This window comes from Dipodomys merriami, unplaced genomic scaffold (assembly GCF_024711535.1).
Source record: "Dipodomys merriami isolate MVZ:Mamm:240054 unplaced genomic scaffold, mDipMer1.0.p SCAF_17, whole genome shotgun sequence".
Lineage (NCBI taxonomy): Eukaryota > Metazoa > Chordata > Mammalia > Rodentia > Heteromyidae > Dipodomys > Dipodomys merriami.
The window spans coordinates 23,111,960-23,127,935 of NW_027203048.1; the positions used below are offsets into that span (position 1 = coordinate 23,111,960).

At 35.7% G+C, this 15,976-nt stretch overlaps 1 protein-coding gene across 3 annotated transcripts in view; it reads left to right on the plus strand.

Annotated features, from left to right (window-relative positions):
• The window catches only part of Camkmt (calmodulin-lysine N-methyltransferase), a 349,458-nt gene that overhangs the window by 21,554 nt on the left and 311,928 nt on the right, over positions 1-15,976 (plus strand). For all 3 annotated transcript variants that reach the window (XM_070025509.1, XM_070025510.1, XM_070025508.1), the window contains exon 3: positions 3,287-3,351. In XM_070025509.1, coding sequence (XP_069881610.1) covers positions 3,287-3,351 — 65 coding nt within the window. The remainder of the gene's footprint in view (positions 1-3,286; positions 3,352-15,976) is intronic.

A 15,976-nucleotide genomic window follows, 5' to 3' on the forward strand; every position in this document is an offset into this window, starting at 1 on the left:
AGAGTCTCAGAAACTTTCCTGCCTGGCCTGGCTTTGAACTACAGTCCTCAGATCTCAGCCTCCTGAATAGCTAGGATTATAGGCATGAGCTACTGGCCCCTAGCTTGTTTCCCATTTTTTTTTTTAATCAAGGTTATTTTTATTTTGCAGTGCAATGTTTTGTCCCTGACTTTTTATTTTTATTTTATTTTATTTTATTTGTGAACATACTGTACAGAGGGGTTACAATTACATGGGCAAGATAATGCATACTTTTCTTACCAAGCATTGCAGCCTCCTCCTTTGTTTATCCTTCACCTCCCTTCCCAGCCTCCCCCCTCCTCCCCCACCCAATTGTTTCCCATTTTTATAATTAGTTTAGGAGTAGGTTCAATGTTTCCCTACCCCTTAACCTTATCCTAGTTTCTGGTGTTTAGGAATAGTTGACATTATGCAAAATGTATGCAGCTTTTTTCTGATATTGCCTCAGATTTAATTTCCAACATGTCATTTGGATTGTATATGCACATACATGTTTGTGCATGTGTGTTTGTCTGTGAGAGTAAGAGAGAGACAGAGCAAGAGCAAGAGAGAGAATATAAATGTTCATATTAAAATTAGGCCATAAAGTAATTCTACTTTTAGAAATTTAACCTAAGGAAATAATCAAAATTGGGCTTATGATGTTTCCATAAACATTTTCATTGCAGCTATATATATACTAGTACAAAGCTGGATAAAATGTTAAACCCATCGTAAAGTTTTGTGGCACAGTGAGTCATATATTAAACTATTTGTTATTCATTAAAATCATGTTACAAGAGATTATAATACATTATGAAAAATGAAGTTTGCAAAACAGTATGAACAGTGCATTCTCAGTTCTTTATTAAAGGTGTGTATGAACACAGAATAAGACTTGAAGGATAGGTACTAAAATGTTAACTTTTGTTATCTTCGCATGTTAGAGTTATGGTATTTTTTTCTTGAAGAAACTACATTGCCTTTATATTTAGGAAGCAGTGTTTTGAGATCATTGGTATAGTATTGATAATCTTAATAGCTTTGTTTTCCCTTTTAGATGTGAAGTACTTTGTTCTTTTTCTTTTCTTTTCTTTTTTTTTTTTTTTTGGTCGGTCATGGGGCCTAAAAGTTGGGCCTGGGCGCTGTCCCTCAGCTCTTCAGCTGAAGGCTAGCACTCTACCACTTGAGCGTCAGCCCCACTTTTGGCTTTTTCTGCTTATGTGGTGCTGAGGAATCGAACCCAGGGCCTCATGCATGTAAGGCAAGCACTCCACCACTGAGCCACCTTCCCAGCCCCTTTGTTCTTTTTCTTATCTCAGTGTTCATTGTAGTTTTCCATAATACTAATGTAAATAGTCTGATCTTTTCTTAGAATTTTACATACCCAGAGGCAGTGTAGAATCTTTGAGTTGTGAGGAAGGGTTGATTTTGGGTTGGTGATTTTGTTTATTTGGATGGTGACAATTTTGAGCTAAATCTTGCAAATAATTTTTGCAATTTCAGTTACTAATTTTGTCAGAGAAATGGATCTTTATGATAGTAATACAAAGCTCTCTTTTATCTCTGAAAGGGTTAATACAATTTACAGGTTTTTTTTTTTTTTTTTGAGGGGGAGGAGTGTTGTGGAGATAGAACTCTGGGCTTAAGTGCTATCTCTGAGTCTTTGGGCTCAAGGCTAGCACTTCACCATTTTGAGCCACAGCACCACTTCCACTTTTCTGGTAATTAATTGGAGGTCAGTGTCCTACAAACTTTCCTGCCTGGGCTAGCTTCAAACCATGATCCTTAGATCTCAGTATCCTGAATGGCTAGGAATGACTAGGGCGCCATTGGCGCCCAGTTTATTCGCTTATTATATGTATTGGTTTACTAGGATTGTCAAAACCGAGTACTACAAACAACACAAGTTTATATTTTCACAGTTTAAGGGGCTAGAAGTTTGAGATTAAGAGATCATTGTCAAGTTGGGTTTCTTCTGAGGCCTATTGGATTGCCACCCTATGCTACCTCTTAACATGGTTATCTTTTTATTTCATTGTCTTCTCTTCTTATAAAGATGCTTGTCATATTGGATTAAAGATCACCCTAATAATCCTATTTTTATTCATTTACTTCTTCAGGAGTCTGTCTCCTTTCTTTCTCTTTTTCTCTTTCTCTCCCTCCCTCCCTCCCTGCTTCCCTTTCTCCTTCCTTTTCTCTCTCTCTCTCTCTCTCTCTCTCTCTCTCTCTCTCTCTCTCTCTCTCTCTCTCTCTCTCTCTCTCTCTCTCTCTCTCCCCCCCCCCATCTCCCCCTCTTTTTTTTCCCTTGCTTTCTGGAGCTTGAACTCAGGGCCTGAGTGCTGTCCTTGAATTCTTTTGCTTGACCACTTGAGCCACAGCTTCACTTTTTTTTGGTGGTTAATTGGCAATAAGAGTCTTATGTTTAGGACGGCTTTGAACCACAATCCTCAGATCTCAGCTTCTGAGTAGCTAGGATTATGGGCATGAGCCACCAGCACTGGGCAAAGAATAATATCTCTTAAATATTACTAAATAATCAAATAAAATATTTAAAGGGCTATTAAGTAAAGAGGGATTAGGACTAAAGGAGATAGAATTGATGAGTGAACAAATGGAATACAAATTTTTCCCACTGACATTTAGACTGGCATGTAGACCCAATGTGTAGACCTGAGGATTGGTTAGTTTTTTGTGAATGAGGTTACACTAGAATTGTAACATTAGAAATTTATGTATTATTGAATATGGATCTGGAGATTGATTTCTTTTGACTCTTAAGATTCTCTAAGGGCTGGGAAGGTGGCTCAGTGGTAGAGTGCTTGACTCGCATGCATGAGGCCCCGGGTTCGATTCCTTAGCACCACATACACAGAAAAAGCTGGACATGGCACTGTGACTCAAGTGGTAGAGCACTAGCCTTGAGCAAAAGCAGCTCAGGAACAGCGTCCAGACCTGGAGTTCAAGCCCCAGGACTGGCAAAAAAGATTCTCTAAGTATAATGTGAATTTCTTTTAAAAAGCTGATCATGAAGGTTAACTGAAACAATAATGAAAAAAATATTACTTCTTAAAGATGCTGATTATTCATTTAAAATGTCAATTGTATTAAATACACTGAAGGTTATGTTCTGTCTTTTTCTCTTCTCCCTCTAGTGGGCAGAAAATATTTTAAAAACATAAAATAAAAAGGTTTATAAGTATTGAGTCTATTAGACTGTCTCAGCTTAAAAAAAAAACCTATTAAGTTTCAGAATCATTAAAGAAAATGCTTTATTCCTTTGTAGGCGTGATAGTGGATCCTTGAATGTTGAAGATGTTCTTACCAGCTTTGACAATACAGGAAATGTCTGTAAGTTATATGATAAAGCTACAGAAATATACTTAATGTTTTCAGTGAACTTAGAGTTTTTATTATTATACTTGCTAATGTATATATAATATGGACATACATGCATATATGTATAAATAGCCATGTATATGTATATATGTTTATATATATATATAGATAGCCCAAATTGTTACTGTATGTAGATTCAAAATAAGCCTCATATAAGATGCATGCTAAATGGCTATGGCATTTTTTTTTTGCACTTTGCCGGAGTGTGTGTGTGTGTGTGTGTGTGTGTGTGTGTGTGTGTGTGTGTGTGTGTGTGTCAGAAGGAACACTGGTTCTCCAGTACTGTCCCTTTTGTTTCTTGTTTTCAATGCTTTCTCAATTAATCCAATACAAGGTTTCTTTTTTTGCTGTGTTTTGGATGCTTTCTATTTCATTCCCTAATTCTTTGCTCTTTCAATACAGATTAAACCCAGGCCATGTTTTCCGTGATGCTAATATATTTTAATACCAGAGTGCTTTTGTTTTATGTAATTTTCCAGTGTTATAGAATTTATTGACTTTTAGCTAAGCTTTTAAAGGGTGACAGATTTCTGTACTGAGGAGATCACTTAAATAATTCTAAAATAATGTCATGTGATGAAAGAAGTCAGCTGAGAATGTCTGTCAGTGACAAGAGCTGTGTCCTTCATGTTTGTTACATTTGGTACTTATTTTCAGATTTGAATTATTAGTGAAATATGACCATTTTAAATGTAAAATCAGTACTCAAATAACTTGTTTCTAAAGAAAATTACAGAACTATCACTTCTTAGTGTCCATACTTAACCAACATACTTTATAAAAAGTACTGCTTCATCAAATGCATGCGTGTGCGTAGAAGAGTTGTCCTGTAATTAGCAGACAGTAACTTTGCTCTTATATCCATATTATGGCAAGCTTTTAATCATATAGAAAAGTTGTGTTGTGTCACTAAGACATGATTGTGCTTTTTCTATAAATGTTAAATTAATAAATGTTAAATTTTCTTGAAATATTTAAATTAAAGTCTGTTTGTTTTCCATGGACAGTGACAGGTGTACCTTCATGGACAGCAGGTGTGCCTATTTTCTGACAGTTACTGAATTTGAATTCTTTCCCCACTTAGGCATATCTTTTTTTAATCAGAGGGTAGGCTCAGACTGGTCAGAGGATGCTAATGGTAGTTGAGGAAGTATTTAACTAATGTTAAATATCATTAAGTCAGCCCTCTGCATATTTAGAATATTATCCTCAGTTATGAAATCAGATTTGTTGTTGTTGTTGGTTGTGGGGCTTGAAGTTAGGGCCTAGATACTGTCAGTGAGCTCTTGTGCTTAAGGGCCAGTGCTATACCACTTTTGATCCACAGTGCCTTTTTCAGTTTTTGAATAGTTAATTGGAGATAAGAATCTTAAGGGGACTTTCTCTGCTCTGGTTGGTTTCGAACCATGTTCCTTAGATTTTAGCCTCTTGAGTAACTAGGATTACAGTTGTGAGCCATGGGCACCTGGCTCAGAATTTTTGCATCAGAAATACATACTACTCTGACTTAGTGTGAAATAGGCCACTAGCTGGCAGCATTATATAAAATAAACATAATTCCTAAAGTTCTAAACTATTATTTTATACATCTTATCCTCTATTCTTCTCATTTTCTTTTCCCCAAGTTATGGTTGCACTAACAAACAGGTAAATGGTGTGCTAAAGGTATTTTTTTCACTACTATCTGTTGTTTGGTAGGAAGGTCTGAAACTTTGGAATGAGATTACCTACATTTAAATCCTAGTTATGAAGTTCATCATGAATAATTTATATGATCTCTGTTAGTTCCAGTTTTCCTCATTTTTTAGAGATTAGGTATGATGCATATCCAATGATGATAGCACACTGCTTTCCTCAGAGTTGACGCTCAATAAACAGATATTATTTATTACTACTGTCTTTGTTACAAAATTCTTTCTTTAATAATAAAAAGATATCAATAAATATGAATATTTTTGTTTTTATGTATCAGATTTTTAAATTAATAAAGATACCAAGAGTTATTCTGATATTTTAAAATAAACTTTTTTTTTCTGGTCCTGTGGCATGAACTCTGTACCTGGACAGTGTCCCTGAGCTTCTTTTGCTCAAGGCTAGTACACTACCACTTGAGTCACAGCACCACTTCTGGTTTTCTGAAACTCTTATTGGAGATAAGAGTCTCACAGACTTCCCTGCTCTGGCTGGCTTTGAATTGCGATCCTCAGATCTCAGCCTTCTGACGAGTTAGGATTACAGGCATGAGCCACCGGTGTCTGGCTTAAAATAAGCTATTTTGATCATTTGTCATAAAAATTATATAAAATTACCAAATGGTAGTTTATTACAATGCATGTCATAAATGGGGTCTTAATAACAAATATATTGTCAAGTGATAGAATTGCCAATAAAAATAATGTGCATTAAAACATGTTTAGTGTACCCTTTATAATTTACTATTTTATATTTTAAGTGTACTGATACTTTATTGGCTTTATTGAAAAGGCCTTGGATCAATTTATTATAAATTGTATATATATAAATAAAGTATAAGTATTCATGTTAACTTTTTTATAATTATAGGCATCAAGTAGTTGTGGATTGAAAAAGTGATTTTTCATTTGATATTTTAACAGTTTGATTTTATTGTACTGGTAGTTATGTTAGGTTGAGTTTATGACTACATAACCCAGCAGAGGGCACCATAATCATAATTCTGTCTCAGTACCATGTAGTTGGAATAAATAACTTGAACAATGATTGTCAGTTTTCACAATAACACACGTAAGGATGTGTTTACAGGTTTTGATTTGATTTGTTTCTCATGTAATTAATTGATTCATCAGTTCATTAATAACACATTTTTTTCCTTGCCTGATTTTTTTTGTTGTTCAGTTTGAATTTTGTTTTTGTTTGAACTGTTAGTTTAAAGAAACGATTTTGTTCTTTTTTTTTTTTAAGGCTGACAGACTGGAAATTATGTATAGAAATGTCAGTTTATGTATTACTCTCATTACAGTATGGATATTTAAAATGAGGAAAAATATTCTAATAGTGTAAGAAAACAATAGATATTTAGTTTAGGATTTTTTTCTTTTCTTTTTGGTCATTGGGTTGAACTCAGAGCCTGGGTGTTGTTCCTGATCTTTTCTGCTCAAGGTTAGTGCTCCATCACAGCTCCATTTCTGGTTTTCTGGTAAGTGACCATAAGAATCGTACAGACTTTCCTGCCGGAGATGGCTTCGAACCACGATCCTCAGATCTCAGTCTCCTGAGTAGCTAGGATTAAGCATAAGCCACCAGTGCCTGGCAGCAAAAATATCTTTTGTAGGCTGATAATACTTCTTTTTAGTTAAAAAGATAAAGCATTTTAGAGTCACAGAAACTTGATGCTTGTATCTAATAATACATATTGTATTTATGGTTTAGTAGAATAATTTATATCAAATTTAGAAATCAGGTAATAATTCTATGGAGGGTAGATTTTCAAAAGAAAGGATCAGTCTCACTTTTAGATTATGTCATACCTTCACCAAATAATCATCTTAATTTATCATTTTTTTTTTCTGAATCCTGGGTCTTGAACTCATGGCCTGGGTGCTATCTCTGAGATTTTTTTTTTCTCAAGGCTAGCACTCTACCACTTGGAGCCACAGTGCTGTTTCTGGTTTTCTGGTGGTTAATTGGAAATAAGAGTCTTATGGACTTTTCTGCCTGATCTGGCTTCAAACCATGATTCTCAGATCTCAGCCTCCTGAATATCTGGCATTGTAGGTGTGAGCCACTGGCACCTAGAATCTTCTTAATTTATATTGAAAAATGAAAAGAAAGCAACCCTAAAATCTCTAGTATTTCCCAATGTATTGGTAAAGAAAATATTCTGTTTTTTTTCCTTTTTTGTGTGCAGGTCCTGGGGCCTTCAACTCAGGGACTGGGCACTGCCCCTGAGCTGCTTTGGCTCATGGCTAGTGTTTAACCATTGAGCCACATGCTATTTCTGGCCTTTTCTGAGTAACTTTTTGGCAATAAGAGTCTCATGGGGACTTTTCTGCTTGGCTAGCTTTGATCTGCGATCCTCAGACCTCAGCTTCCTGATTGGGATGATTACAGGTGTGAGCCCCTGGTGCCTGGCAGAAAACATTCTTTATGTTTACTCATTTTAAAATATGTATTGTTTAAAAAAGTCTGGCCTTCAAAATTATTTACATTTATTTTTTATTTTTTTTGGGGGGGGGTCCAGTCATGGAGCCTGAACTCGGGCCTGGGCGCTGTCCCTCAGCTCTTCAGCTCAAGGCTAACACTCTACCATTTGAGCCACAGTGCCACTTCCGGCTTTTTTCTTTTTGCTTATGTGGTGCTGAGGGATCGAACCCAGGGCCTCAGGCATGCAAGGCAAGCACTCTACCACTGAGCCACCTTCCCAGCCCCTAAATGTATGGTTTTTTTTTTTTTTTTTTTTGGGTCCAGTCGTGGGGCCTGAACTCTGGGCCTGGGCTCTGTCCCTCAGCTCTTCAGCTCAAGGCTAGCACTCTACCACTTGAGCCACAGCGATACTCCGGCTTTTTTTTCTGCTTATGTGGTGCTGAGGAATCGAACCAGGGCCTCATGCATGCAAGGCAAGCGCTCTACCACTGAGCCACCTTCCCAGCCCCCAAAATTATTTATATTTTGAGATATCCTTTTACTGCTTGACTTTTTTCCCAATGTTTCAGAAAGTGAATTTCATGTAGAAGGAATTATTTCTGCGTAATGACCTACTACCTTATAGTATGTGACCCTAACCTTATTTTTGTGTATTTTATTTTGTGGAAAACAAGCTGTTTTGAAAGTGAGTTTCTTCTTTTGCTTATGTGCATTTCATTTGGTTTACACTTCTTGGTATCTTTCTAAGATATCAAAGCTCTCTGCAGAGAGGGTATACCAGCAATTGATTCATCATGCCTAGAAGGAGATGCCATCAAGTTACCTAGGGAAAAGTATAGAATATCCTTTACCTTGGTTAAGGAGCTACTTCTGCATTTCATTTGACTGACATGTTTCTAGAAACCTTGACTAAAAAGGAAGTTCTCTGTTTGTGAGCATTACTAGGTTTTCCTCCATGGACAACTTCTCTTTTCCAGCCAGTTTCCTCGCCACTAATCAAGAAGTATCACCATACTATATATCTCCTCCAAAATAATTTTCTCTTTTTTCCAAAGTTGTCTCTTAAACTGAATTTCTAGCAATGTGAAGGTTTGTGGACAAACCTTAGTTGATGCAAATTTGGATAGCATAGTATCTAATCTAAGTATAAGGTATTTATAAAATCGTATTTGTTTTTGGCAGTGCTTCATGTGTACAGTTTCACAGCATGGCATCTTTGATAGCATGGACAATGGACAGATGGGACAATACTCATAAAATGTGTGTAAGCCTTTAAAGGCTAGGAAGTCAGTTGTTATACATCATTGCAATAAGTTGGTGTGAATAAGAATTGCTGCTAATTAGGTAGCTTAAATTTGTGGAATATATTGGTAATATATCTCTTATTGTTTCAAAATACCTCTTCCTCCTGACTGAATTATTTGACAGACCCTGTGGCTATTTGTGTCTTATGGTCTCTGAACACATTTGTTAGTGTCACTGCCTTATACAAGAATACTCACACTTCTCTCTTCATTTGAGCAGTCCTTTTAAATTATTTTTTCACTTTGGCTACCTTTTTTTTTTTTTTTGGCCAGTTGTGGCAATTGAACTCTGGGCCTGGGTGCTGTCCCTCAGCATTTCAGCTCAAGGCTAGCGCTCTACCAATTGAGCCACAGCGCCACTTCCAACATTTTTTGCTTATGTGGTTCTGAGGAATTGAACCCAGGGCCTCATGGATGCAAGGCAAGAACTCTACCACTGAGCTACCTTCCCAGCCCACTTTGGCTACTTTTTAAATAAGGTTTTGTATTTTACTCCCAGACTGCCTTGGATTGTGATCATCCTATTTGTATTTCCCATGTAGTTGGAGTAACATGCGCATGCCACCATGCCCAGCTTTTTTTTGTTTTTTAATTGTTTGAGATGAAGTCATGAAAACTTTTTCTTCCAGGCTAGCTTTGAACTGTGATACTTATTCCTTATCTCTGTCTTTTGAGTAGTAGAATTACTGGCCTGATCTGGTATGTCTTGTATGGTGTTAAATGTGACAATGGTAATTTTTTTTTCTAGTGAATCCTGGACTTTTTAAATTGTTTCTTGTGCTGATCCTGGGACTTGAACTCAGTGCTTTACACTCTTGCTTAGCTTTTTCATTCAAGCTAGCATTCTACCACTTGAGACAAACTTGCAGTGCCAGTTTTTGCTGATTGATTGGGGATAAGTCTCATTGGACTTTTCTGCCTGGGTTGGCTTCAAACATTGGTATGCATATCTCAGCATCTTGAATAGTTAGGATTACAGGTGCAAGCCACCAGTGCACATCTGGACTTTCTTTCTTTCTTTTTTCTTTTTAGGTTGTAGACCTTGAACTCTGGGCCTGGGCACTGTCCTTGGAGCTCTTCAGCTCAAGGCTAGTGCTCTACCACTTTGAGCCACAGCACCACTTTTGGTTTTCTGGTGGTTAATTGGAGATAAGAGTCTCATGGACTTTCCTGCTGGAGCTGGCTTTGAACCATGATCTCAGATCTCAGCCTCCTGAGTAGCTAGGATTACAGGCATGAGCCACCAGCACCTGCCTACACCTGGACTTTTACTACACACATCTCTAGTCCTTGCTTTTATATCCTTGATATTTGTATGATAGCAGGACCTGTTTTGTGATATATCCAAAACTTATCTCTTTGGGCTAGTCATCAAGTATTACTGAAGGAAAGATCCTTATGAAAATGAAAATATATTAGCTTTTCTGTATATTTAAGAAATCAAAAGGTAAAAAAAGTCTGTAAGGCAATATAGACCAAATTTTTGATTTTCTATTTTATTCATACTATATTTTTTAGGGTGTACAATACAGATAAAACTGTCAAAAAGTTTCAAGAATACCAGCTTAAATTTAGAAACACTTTACTCATTTAAATAAAGGTATGTGTGTTTGAATAAATAATGCATATATGTATATAGAGAATACGCATATATTAATAATGTATTATGTATCTGTTTATATATACTTTAAAATCTATATATATATATAATTATGCTTTAGTTTCTGTGTACATATCACATATATATTTTAGTAAAATAGTTTAATTAGACAATAAGAAAATTTAGGCCTGTAGCTTAGCTTTATTGCTATTTTTTTTGGCCGTTCCTGGGGCTTGAATTCAGGGCCTGGACACTGTCCTTGAGCCTCTTTGTGCTCAAGGCTAGCACCCTACCACTGTGAGCTACAGTGCCACTTCTGGTTTTTGATTGGTTAATTAGAGATAATAGACTCATGGGGACTTTTCTGCCCTGGCTGGCTTTGAACCATGATCCTCAGATCTTGAAGATTACAGGTGTAAGCTACTGGCGCCTGGCAAAATTTAGGTTTTTAACTATGCTACTTATTGGTCATATAATCATTAGTAAGTCTTTGAACAAATTGTAACTTCTTAGGCAAAATTGAATAAAAAATTACTTTGTAATGTAATATGAGCATAATATTAGGTAGTGTGAAAGCATTGTTAACTGTAAATAATATTTGTATTTTTGAGTACTAATATTAATGTCATTTGCCTCATTTTTCAGCTTTTTCATTGTCTTTGATATTAAAAATCACTAGATAGGAAGTATTGATATGCACCATCTTGTCTAATGCTTTACATTATTTTGTTATGTGAAAACACATTGTAAAGTTAAACATCTAAAACAATATGGCATTAATGTAGAACTAGTATGTATGTCTTGGTATAAATGTTTTAGAATAGAGGGTTTATATGTGATTTATAATATCAAGATGGAATTTCAGTGAGAGGATGGGATACGTATTTTTTCAATCAATAAGTTTAAGAGGATTACCTAAGTATAAAAATTATATACTGACTCCTTTCTCTTTACAATATACTAAACATAGGTTAAAATCTATTAAATATTTAATTAATAGTTATAATAATCCTAGATATTTCTGATGATTATTTTCACTATATTGAAATGAAGCTCTTTTAAGTATAATCCAAACCCCATTAATTTAAAGATTTCTAGGGCTGGGAAGGTGGCTCAGTGGTAGAGCGCTTGCCTTGCATGCCTGAGGCCCTGAGTTCGATTCCTCAGCACCACATAAGCAAAAAGAAAAAAGCCGAAGTGGCGCTGTGGCTCAAGTGGTAGAGTGCTAGCCTTGAGCTGAAGAGCTGAGGGACAGTACCCAGGCCCAGAGTTCAGGCCCCACAACCGGACCCAAAAAAAAAAAAAAAAAAAAAAAAAAGATTTCTAGATTGATTAAATAATTAAAGATACTCTATTCAAAAAGCAGCATCAAGAAAGTTGCAACACAAATAAACTGGTAATTATTATTTATAATATATAAAGACAAAGATGCATTCTCTTTATTGTATTTAAAAACATTTACAAATCAATAACAAAAATGGCAGGTAATCTGCAAATCTGTGAGAAAAAGATTGCCAAAAATTAGTGACATTTCACAAATGAGATATTAATGCTCTACAAATAATATTGCTTATTTTAATTCATTAAAGAAATAGAAAAGATGAGAGAAGAGTGATATTCAGTGAATTGTAGAAAGTGAATTCTGTTTGGTCAGAGATAGTCTGGGAGTATCTTACATAATTTTAAGGATCTGTAGTATTTGACTAGTAATTCTCTTTCTAAAAAGTGAAATCATTATATGAAATTATTTGTAGAGATTCATATTCATTGCAGAACAATTATATAAACATTTAATATTATATGACTAGTTAATATGGATAATATAGGTAATGGAATATTATAGCTGTGTAAGTTCTATAATACATAGTAGGTTAAAATCAGTTCAGTAATGTGAAGGTATTTGTGTAAAGTATATACATCTATTAAGCATGTGAGCTGCTATGGTTTATGTGTACATTGTATCTCAATGCTCAGTGTTTTGTTGGATTTTGAGCTATTTGCTTTTTGTTGTTGTTGTTGTTGGTTGAGGGGATTGAACTCTGGGCTTGGGTGTTGTCCCTGTGCTCTTCAGCTCAAGGCTAGTGCTCTACCACTTGAGCCACAGCACCACTTCCGGTTTTCTAGTGCTGTATTGGAGATAAAAACTCTCATGGCTTTTTCTGCCTGGGCAGGCTTTGAACCATGATCCTCAGATCTCAGCCTCCTGAGTAGCTAGGATTACAGGCATAAGCCACCGGCGCCCAGCTGCATTTTCTTTCTTTCTTTTTTTTTTAAATACTTCTCAGTATTTGATATTCTTATGGTATGTATTATTGTTATACTAGAAAAGTATAACATAAAAATATCTGGAAATACGTCATCTCTCTCTCTGTCTCTCTTTCTTTGACTGTCTGTCTCTGTCTGTCTGTCTCTCTCTCTCGAGTTTGAACTTAGGGTTTTGCACTTTCTAGGCAGATATTCTGTCACTTGAACTATAACCCTAGCCTTTTTTTTTTGTAGGTAGGGTCTTAAATTTTTTTTTCCTATTTTTTTGGTGGGGGGGTGGGTCTCTGGCTGACTTTGGTCTGAGATCCTCCTATACAAAGCCTGCAATATAGCCTAGATTACAGGTGTGAGCCATTGTACCAGGCTTAAAAGAGTACTATTTAACTCCTCAAATTTTTCACTGAAAGCTGTAATAAGGTCTCAAATTGCTTAGGATAGCACCATGGAATAAAGAGGTCAGAATACAGAAAAATTATTATTGTTATTATTATTATTTTAAATACTGTAGTGCTTTTCTCTTAGTCATTCACAGCATGTTAGGTGTTAATGTACTGATCTCCAATATACTTGTAAGAAATAAAAGAATTAATCATTTTAGTCTTATATTAGGTTTTTAGCATTCAAAGAATGTAAAATTAGTCAGTGGCAGAGTGTTGAGTTTGGATGTAAATTCTGTTAGAACTGAAATCTGTAGGCAGGCAGGGTGGTACAGGGCTGTAATCCTAGTATTCAGAATAGAGAGACAGGAAAGTCAAGTTTCAGGCTAGCCTTGAGCTATATAATAAGACCCTGGCAACTCTTCCTCACCAATAACAATCTTTCAAAAAGTATATACTTTTTGTCAATACTTTCTGTATTTAGGATGTATTTAAGCAATCAACAGCCTTGAAATTGGAGAGGGTCCCAGAGCCAATGGGGAGCTGGTGGTATGAAGTGCTGGCACTAGGTTTGTCTCTTGGTCTCTTTTTATAGTCATCATATACACATTGTCTTTGATCCCAGTCTATTAGAGAAGATGAGGTAGGTGAGGTTAGCAGACAGTTGTTTCCTGAGCTCTGACTTTGTAGATTCATAGATGCCAGGGCAATTTTTTTCTTTTGGCTCAGTGTTGGGTAAGCATGCCCGTAAGCCATACCCAAGGTCTTTAACATTTATTCATCAGGGAAGGAACATTTAGAAGATGCTTTTAAATGTTTTCTTTTTTAACATTTTTATTTGAAATAAGATATCAGGGAATTAGAGTGATTCTCTTTGATAATGGAACATGTTGCTATTGTGGGGGAAAAAAAAAACCTTGAAATCTTACACTCCTTTATAGATTCATAGGCTTTAATCAGTGCAGTGGTACTGAATGGTAGCTACTGTCTTTGTCTAAACCTGTTAGGTACTTTTTTCTAAATGTCAAAAAGATGTATCTAAGAATTTAGGCCCTTCCCACATTGTAGCAGAGGATATGCCAAACAACTCCACCTCCCCCAGCAAAGCATGAAGTAGTAATCCTTCCTTTACCTTCTTTTGAGTAACTACCATTACTTTGGATGTATCCCTTACAATATTAATTAGGAACTTTGAAAATATCCTAGTAAAGAATGAACTTCTTCAGGGAGTAAGGAGAGTTTTCAGACCAAGGTAACTTGCCTAAAGGTTTAGTAAGTGGTCACTTAGGAATTCAGAACTATTTCACTGTATTTCTTGAAGGTTCCATTTCTACAAAATGGTGAGAAATGAATTTTTAAAAGTTTATGATGAGGATTGAAAACTAAAAGTGGTAACTTGGAGGGCTAGAAAAGAACTTTGGCAAATGGAAAAGAATTGTGTGCAGCAGATTGTGTCTCAGAGGAGTTTGATTAAAGGTCACTGGAAAATGGGCTCTCTAGGGTTTTTGAAAGGTAGCTGACAGTCTAATGGACCTGGGATTTGGGGAGTAAGGATAGTGGAAAAAGAATGCATTTTCTTTGAATAGTTTTAAAGCGAATGTAACTTTTGTTTTATTTCAGTTTTTTTCCCTTGAGAAGTACTGCTTTTATGACAATACTACAATAGTGATTGTGATTTGTGTTTTTACGTAGCTTTTTTCTCTAAGGTACTTCTCAAGCTTATGGCCATAGTGATATTTTAAAATTGCTTACATAAACATGTCACACAAAGAGCTCAACTAAAAGGATATTCTCGTCTTTAGCAAAGTTGTTTTGATTGTAGATAGCCTTTCCGTACAGCATTGATGTGGATATTTGGACATTTGTATGGCCCATGTGTATTGAATTATTCTTATGAATGCTTAATGTGAGCAAAGTATCTGATATTTGAATGAATTTAGTGTTTGTGTTACAGGCACCTTATCTTTTTATATTCTTTCTTGTTATCCTTCAGTCTCTACTCCCAGTCCTGGATCTGGATTTTTGTTATGTATGAAGGAGGTAGGAGGGAGTCCAGAAAACTTTCATCCTATCTGTGTGTGTTAGTCTGAAAATGAGGATAAATTTGTGTATGTATTTTGTAGGTGTTCTACATACTGGTTTCTTTGCGGGGTCATTGCTGCAGATGAAGTCTTTGCCCTTCTAGGTTGTTGAAATTTTCTAGTAGTCTCTGATACTTGATATCACTTAAGTTCTAGGTGAAAGATTTGGTGGGACTCAGACTTGCAACACATATGTAAACATACATAGTTTTCTTACCCTACCCTCTGGCTTAATAAAAAGGGAAATTAGAATAAAAAAGAAGTAGAGGAGAGAGGAAAAGATAGATTTTTATCACCCATTTTGATCTTTAAGTCTGACAGATTTGTAGTTTGTATTGTGTAATATAGTGCTCAGTTAATGCACTATATGTTAATTATTTGTTCATCTTCTTTTTTGTCCCCAAATGACAATTTACCCCTTGATTGCAGACTGTGTTTTATACTCTTGCAGTATTTATAAGATCTGTTGTTCAATTTCAGAGGGTATAAAAAATCCATTCAACAACAATACTTTCAAGTTACTTGAATATTTTATCTCTGTGACATGAAAAGTTTTTTTTTTTTTTGAGGTGCTGAGGTTTAAATTCAAATCTTTCTGCTTATTTGGCTTGCTCACTTGAGCTAGTACTCTTATCACTTGATGTATGCTTCCAGCCTGGCTTTTTATGGGCTATTTTGAAGCTGATGTCTGACTACCTTAGAACCTCCTGGAATCATGATAGTCAGCATCTGAGTAGCTAGGATTACAGACATGAGCCACCAACACAGAAAGCAACACACACTTTAGAATTTATTTTTATCATTTTTCTCTTACCTTGTCTCTTTCAC